The following is a 7,650-nucleotide window of genomic DNA, read 5'->3' as shown; positions in this document are numbered from 1 at the left end:
GGTTCCAGGTTTAGGCACAGGTGTTGATACCTATCTGGTTCTGTGCAGCCCCATCAAGCATGGGCAACCACTGAAATCAGTGGAATTTCATACAAAGTTATCAACCTGGAGTACAATTCACAATGAACATGAGTGTATAACAGTCCTCGTCTACTTCCCCATTTCTTATTCTTACAGCGCAAAATTCAATATTGACAGTTATCCTCACATGCTAGAAAGTACTCCCTTGTTCCTCATTTACTCAAACAATCCTTCAGTCCATTCCAGGTACTGGGCAAATGATTTATCAAAATGACAGCAACAAAGCACTTAGTTCTAAAAGCTCAAATATTTACTTTTAAGTGACGACGAAGAAAAAAGTGTTAGCACTCAGGAAGTCTTTAGAATCCAAAATCTTCACATCTTTTGTAGAAACTCCAGTGCTCTTCCATTGCAGGGCATGGTAGAAACTCCTCCTTATGTATCATTACTATCTCACAGAATTGAAGAAAATGCATCAGACTTTCCACTGAGTTGAACTGGACAGAAGAGCCTGTGGAAAATGAATGCAAATTATTACAGAGTGTACGTTAAGAGTAACGGAAAGCAATTACTAGCACGACGACCTAGAGAGGTGTTCACAGCTCGTTAGAACCACCTAAGTGTTATCAATACTTAGGAATCTGTAATATATCCTGGGCATCTTGTAACATACGACCCCGGCCATCTTAGCGGTATCTCTCACTTGCACCCAGACTTCAGTGAGACAAGGGCTGTACTATACTTCGTGGTGCTCAGGGTGAGATGTCAACCATCCCTGCAATCTCCAGTTACAAAACAGGAAAATGTAGTTGTTCTTCAGCATTACTTGAATTTCACATATTATGTCCACAAAGGGGTAAGTTTAGTGTACTTCCTCAAAATTAAGGAATCCCTCTCACAGGGAATGTCCTTCCTGCACTCCTGAAATGACTATATAAAAAGGAAGCCATACACCTGTACACAAGAAACTGCAGGACTGAACAATGGATATTTGCAATATTTAAATATCTGCTGGACTGAAGCAACTACTGCAATGCACAAAATTAAGGTACTTGTGTCAGTGCACAAGCAGCTGAACTTTTAGATTTTGCGGTTAAACAAAGTAACACTGTAAAGATCCAGCAGTAAGAAATGTTACAAGACATTTTCTCCATAACAGTACAGACTTCAACAGCACTTGGAATCATAGCCTGAGTTACTCGCTTCTGTTCATTTTCATCCACACTTGCTCCCTTCAGCACCCTTGCACAAAATACCAGAGCAGCTGAGCTGCCACAATGAGCCCAACACAGAAACTGCCAGTGAGGGCAGAACTGTCACATGCAGCAGTTGCTATCAAGAGAGAGAGGGCTGTCATGAAAGTAGGGATGGCCTCTATTTTTTAAACAAACAAACAAACAAACAAACAAATTGCCAAATAACAAAAACCAGTGTTCAGACAGCATTCATGTGTCTCAAGAAGCAAAACAGGGTAGGTATTTCAGGATTATTAGGTCAGTCAAGATAAAATCTTGTCAAAATGCAGAGAAAACATGTTTGAAGTGACTCCACTTGGTCATTTAGCTTGCACTCATTTCTGGGCTACCACTGCCATCACAAGAGTTTGTCTTTCTCTCTCACTACAGTTTTCCAGCTGTGACCTACACCGATTCCAAAAGGCAAAATACACTCACTGAGCTGACAACATCGGCAGGTCCCAATGCTAAAACAATCAGCGTATCTTGTAGGTATCAGATCTTTTAACTCCATGTTTCGGTGAGGATTTCCCTGCCATTTCCTGGTTTCCAGGAGCTCACCACCCACAGCAGCGAAGTGGTGAACTGCTATGAGAAGCGAGAGGCCCAGTCTTGTTCGTGAGGATGTATGTTGTCCCACACCCTTGACACCCACAGCAAAACTTGTGACGCCAGTGAGAACATGATTTGATTTGGTATCTTACACCATCCTCTTCAGTATGCTTGTGCCATAACACAGTACATAACTGAATAAAAAGTATGATCTGATGTCTAGGGTATATTTAACTGTCCTGGACTACAACAAAGATGGGCAGGCTGAATACAAGTCCCACCTGAGAAGTTACAACACAATGCTCCTCACACAGTCTTCATTGCTTATGAAGCAGCGGTCAGTCACACCAGAAGAAGTCAACTTACACACTCACCTAGAAGTGATGTTTCAAAGGGCATCAACAGGAATGCTTGGATGGGAAGTCATACGCTAGTTTTAAGGACACCTTCAGGTAAAAATTATCTTAAAAGTAAGTCTGGGAATGTTTTTTATAAAATAAACTGGTGGAAACTGAGGTGAAACATTGTCAATAATACTGAGCCTATACTGACATGACAGGTACAACTTCAACCTGCTTTGTTTTGTTGAAAAAATGTTTTTCATCTGAAATGTCCACATTTTGTATGCAAGTTCAGGAAAAATTTCTTGGCAAAGTCTTAAGTTCATTTAACATCCTGTTTTGAGAGATCATAATTGGAGAAAAGATATTCCTTTCTTACTTTGAAAATGTTCCTCTCAGCACTCTTGCTACAATATTCTATGCTACAATACAATACTAAAAATTCTCAACTCAAATTTAAAAGTCTAATAAAGATATGACCAAATACACCTATTGAAGTAACTTTTTTCATCAGCTGACAGCTTGCTTTGTTGATTCCTTTAGGTCAAATTAATGTTTTACCTAGTGGATTAAGATTTTGTAGATTAAATATCAGCATTCTACCATAAATACAACTTTGCCTGAATGAGTAATTAAAATCTCTACTCTAATCTCTACTTTTCAGTAATTTTACACAACAGTCAACAGTCAGCAAAAGCACAGTAATTTATACATCCCAAAGCTGACCTCCTCAGTTCTATCATCAGTGTTTGATACCAGTTTCTATATCCATAGACAATAATTTTTTTCCCCAGTAGGGATAGATCAGCATTTGAACATTTAGTCCCTGTGTTTCCTCCTCCATATTCTGACACAGCTGACTAATGTCCTTCCCATTTCCATTTTTCTTTCTCAATTCTTTTTCCCTCTTCCCTCTCCCTTTGCTTACTACGATTTTAAATATTTTAATACCCACTTTGATGTTCCTTTCTCCCTTTTGCTGTCTCTTAACTCTCATCCCCCTACAAGAAACTGGCAGCTTACAGGCTGTAAGCAGTGGAGAAAGGCTCCCATACTGCTATCCAAAACTCATCTTTGTTTTGCCTCACATACAGAAGAAAGCTTAGTAAAGTAAGACGCACTCAGGCAGGGTCTTTCTCTGCTTTCCTACTCTTGCTGTTCTGTTAGGTGCTCTCAGTTTTCACTATCAATCAAATTTTTTTTCAATAGCAATCAGTATCAATAACAGAATCAGCTTTTTTCCCATAAATCTGGGGAAAACACGTGTTGTCTCTTGGTACTTTTTCCAAGTACTTAGCTGCTTGCTAATAGCTTTTCTGTCTCTGTTGGCATCTATTTTAGCCTTACACTCTAGAAACCATTCTAGATGTGTTTCAACTTGTGTTTCCATTTTGTTACAGCTTTACAAGACCTTGCTTCTGTGGCTGCTAAGAAGCTGAAAACTGTATTTAAGGAGAATTCCCCTTAGTGGTGCAATACATAAATGTTAGACCAGAACGTCCAGTTGCATAAAGGTTAGTCACCAAAGATTGCCACTTCTGTGCAGAATCACTATTTTCTGATCATTAAAATAGCCCCTGAAAGATCAGTTTTAAAAAATGGCTATCCCACCAGTATCCTCCTTATTTTTCACAAGCAAGAAAATGCTGGAACTATTCAGAGATATGGTTAAGCATTTTAGAACTGTTTTACTTGTGTAAATTATTTGTAAAAGGAATTTAAATACTCTTGCAGTTTAAGCAACATACTTGAGTCAATTTACAGGCATCAGTAAATCCAGTTTCAATACTTCCGTAAAACAAGTAAAGATTATTATCACATCTGAGGGAATGACAAACTGATTTGCATGCCAAAGTCACAGGAGATTTTATTCTTCTGACTCAAATGGATCTTGTTCAGTGCAGCTAGTTTAGATGGGCTACAGATGCATAAGCAAAGAAAAGATCTAAGAACAACACACTTAAAGGTCACAGGTGATCTACAGTGCCACAAGGGACTATTTAGAACAAAAATCTGTCTTAAGAGTGTTCAAGTTTCTTGGGCCTTATTCACACTCCTCTCAAGAACTTAAGAAACAGAGAAGACCAGTCACAACCCAGGAGTCCCAAGAGGCATTGGACACTCAGACCAAGCAAAGCCTTGGAAATGACATACAGTGCCTCACATAAACAACATTTTTGGATCCTCTGACTCTTTAAAAGGCTGCTACTGAACGGAGGCACATGAATTCTGCCCATGTTAGTGGTAATTTTGAAAACGACTTTTCTTTCAGTTGATCAAGACCTGGCATCTTGGAAAAAAGAGATGGCTGTGGACAGATTGTCATTGTAAGACTAGATCTTTCTCTGACAAAACACTATGCTTTCCTGGCAATTTATTTTAGGGGTTTTTTTCCCCTCAAAATGCCTTTGCTTTTCTCCAGGTCTCTCCACAGTTCTTGATTCACTTCACATAATATAGATCTTAATTCTTTTTTCCTCCTGTGAATGCTGGAGCCCAAGGTCTCTGCCTTTACAAACCAATCAGTAAGGAGTGATCTTTTTCCAACAATCAGACATACGATGCCAGACACCTGAAGTTAAGGTATCCATCCCCTAAAATACAGGCCAGCAGGGATTTTGGCTAATTGCTTTGTGCCCCACCCACATCTTGAAAGTACTTTTTCCCCAAGAATTAATTTATCAAGTGATCCTAAGTTATGCATGTTGCATTTTTTGCATTAGTAGTTATGACCCTTTGAAAAAAAAAATCAAAGGTTATTTATAACATCTAATGAAATAAATAAATCATTTCAGTTTGGAAGCTACTTAATGGATTATAATGACCAGACACTTCATAGCACAGCTATAACAGTGCCAGGAGGACTTAGAGCATCTTCTGATAGTACTTTAGTCTACAGTTCTTCACATATCAGACATGACTCACCACGGATGATCTGTAGGTTCAGTTCATCAGTTGCCTGTAACTAGAATTTGTATAGCAATAATGTGGAACTTAATTCATGCTTTCACAATTCATTATTCTACTCTACTGCTTCTAGATAAAATACTAGATTTGAGAAAGTAACATTTCTTCCTCCAGTCAATAAAGAATAGTATTCCTCAGAAGTTCATTCTTTCTTTTTGTCCTCCAGCGAGACTGGCAAAAGCAATGTCATAAAGCAGAAAAAAAGGTTAAGTATCCAGAATTATTCTTATTTGAAAGTATTTCCTAACAGTGGCTTTTCTTGTTACACTCTGTATCTGCATGGAAAAAGGACTTGCAGGTAGGATTAAAGATCACGAATTCACGCCTTTTCTTCTAAAGCAAGAGTTTCAAGGATATGCTGAAATCTCTTTAAGTATTTTATGTTTCATATGGCAGAAAGTATTGTTCCCACAACATTGACCCACACTGTCCCATAAAACAATGTTATACCTTTTTGAGAGATAGTTAATAGTGATTCTTTCTCTTTCTGTCTGAAAAATCTACAATATTAATAATAATTTATAGCTTTCTTGCAAGCATTGTCTATATAAGTGATATAAATACAGTATGTTATTCCCCATTAAAACTTTTTGCCTACATCATAATCTTATGCAGTAACATTTTTTCTCTTCTAGATACATTTTATATGTGCCTGTTAGTCAGACACAAATACTTTATATGATACATTCTAAATTATTGTTCTTCAGAGTCCTTGGATTGGTATATTAAGATATGGTTACATTTTTTATTTAGCAATGTGGCGAACTCAAACCTTCAATCTATTACAGAAGCCCATCAATGTTACAATAACTTATCAAGGAAACAAGAGAACAATTTAAATCTCAGGGGTTCCTACCTTTAGTATAGCTGTAAAATGATTTTTTTCCTCAAAAGGTGAGAGAGGTACGATTGACATACATGCAAATACCAATCAGGAAATGTATACAGCCTCCCATAAAAGAATCTATTCAAGATTGAATTTATAAAGAAATAAAATATAATAAAATAAGTACTTTAAAAATATAACATAATGGCTCATTCCATTTTTCTCACACAAATATTTTTCTACAGCTGTCCAGATGGCCTTTCAGTTTCTCAATTAAGTCAATCACTCTATTTAAATATCAAATTACCATGTTTGAGTTCAACAACAACAAATGCGTACGCTAGTATCCTTTATTATAAGGCATTAAGATTGCTTTAAAATGATTCATAGGAAACTATTTCTTGGTATGACTAGCAGGGTACAGGTTCCCACTACACGTTCCTTTCTTTTTCAACTTACTATTTTGAGTTATTGTTGTATACTTGCTTATATAATGATTCACCTTTATACTCATTTGGAAGGAAAATACATGGTTCTCTAAAGTTATTTCTAACCATTTTAGAGAACCTGAATTTAAAGTGCCAAGATAGTGGATAAGAAGCAGTTCCAGGGCCAATCTTGGCTAATTAAAACCAGAACACTTCAAAATTCTTGCAGTTTATAGCACACTGAGATGCAGATTGGAAGAAACAGAAGACAAAGTATAAATCAAGTTTCAGCTTAGGTCAGAACAGCTATTTGGTAGAAAAACCAATAGCTCATACTTTTCCTGCATTGACAAAATCTACAGGATCTGTGACTTATTCGGTGGGTTTTATGTACAGCCTCAGAACAACTTCTAGAGCCTTCTCCTAGGCTATTATCATGTGGTTATTTAAAGACTGAATTGTTTTGTTTAGAAGCTTTGTCCCAACTTTGTTAAAAGTCACTCCTGAAAAAAAGTAAGATAGAAGTGTGATATAATCTGAATGCTCACCAAGGTAAGATCATCAGGTAGTATCCTAAATTTGACTTTACCAGAGTGTGGTGTCAAAAAAGTCTGTCTTCTCTGTTTCAAGCAAAGCAGTAGCGGAAGCCACTGCCTGTTGAAGCCTGCTGTTTACCACACTACCTTTCATTTATTGCTTTCGTAAGTAAGATAAGAAAAGATAGATGTGTTCTGGGAGGATTATCTACAATGGTTCTGTTTGTCTTAGTCTCCTCTCAGTCTCCATGGGACCACCAAAGCTGATGAAGATGTTATAGCGCAGCTGATGAATTAAGAAGATGGGTCAGCTATGAAAGGATTTCCTTTACAACTTGTTTCACAAAGTAAAAAGACCAGAAAGCCAGCATTTCAAACTCTTGACTAGGAGTCAGTTTACTTACCTTTAGCCAGGCTGCTTAAGGAAACAAGTTTTCTGTACGCAACAAAAGGTGGCAATGGTTACAAATTTTAACAAGCAAGATTCCAACCAGATATATGGGGGAAAAATTTCACCATGAGCATGGTTAAGCACACGAACATGTTGTACAGAGATGTTGTGGGATGTTCACCCTTGAAGACATTCAGAATTTGAGTGCAATCACACTGTCACCTAGTTACTTTTGAAGTGATTTGCCAGTTTCAGATAAACCTGACTCACAGATAAGAAACACAGACACTAAATTTTTAGAATTGGCTCCCATGGCATGGTAGTCCTTGAGAGCTGTTGCTTCCCCCCCCCCC

The 7,650-nt window shown here is 37.5% G+C and overlaps 1 protein-coding gene across 1 annotated transcript in view; it reads right to left on the bottom strand.

The window, feature by feature from the left end:
- Positions 1-380: 380 nt before the first annotated feature.
- The window catches only part of LOC104167505 (putative ankyrin repeat domain-containing protein 31), a gene marked incomplete at its 5' end in the record, with an annotated part of 27,256 nt that continues 19,986 nt past the window's right edge, over positions 381-7,650 (bottom strand). Inside the window, 1 exon segment of the mRNA XM_009707790.1 lies at positions 381-532. Coding sequence (XP_009706092.1) covers positions 381-532 — 152 coding nt within the window.

The sequence above is a fragment of the Cariama cristata genome, unplaced genomic scaffold, assembly GCF_000690535.1.
Source record: "Cariama cristata isolate BGI_N322 unplaced genomic scaffold, ASM69053v1 scaffold1819, whole genome shotgun sequence".
Taxonomy (NCBI): domain Eukaryota; kingdom Metazoa; phylum Chordata; class Aves; order Cariamiformes; family Cariamidae; genus Cariama; species Cariama cristata.
The sequence above is the reverse complement of the archived record's forward strand: the minus strand, read 5'-3'. Positions and strand labels throughout refer to the sequence as shown.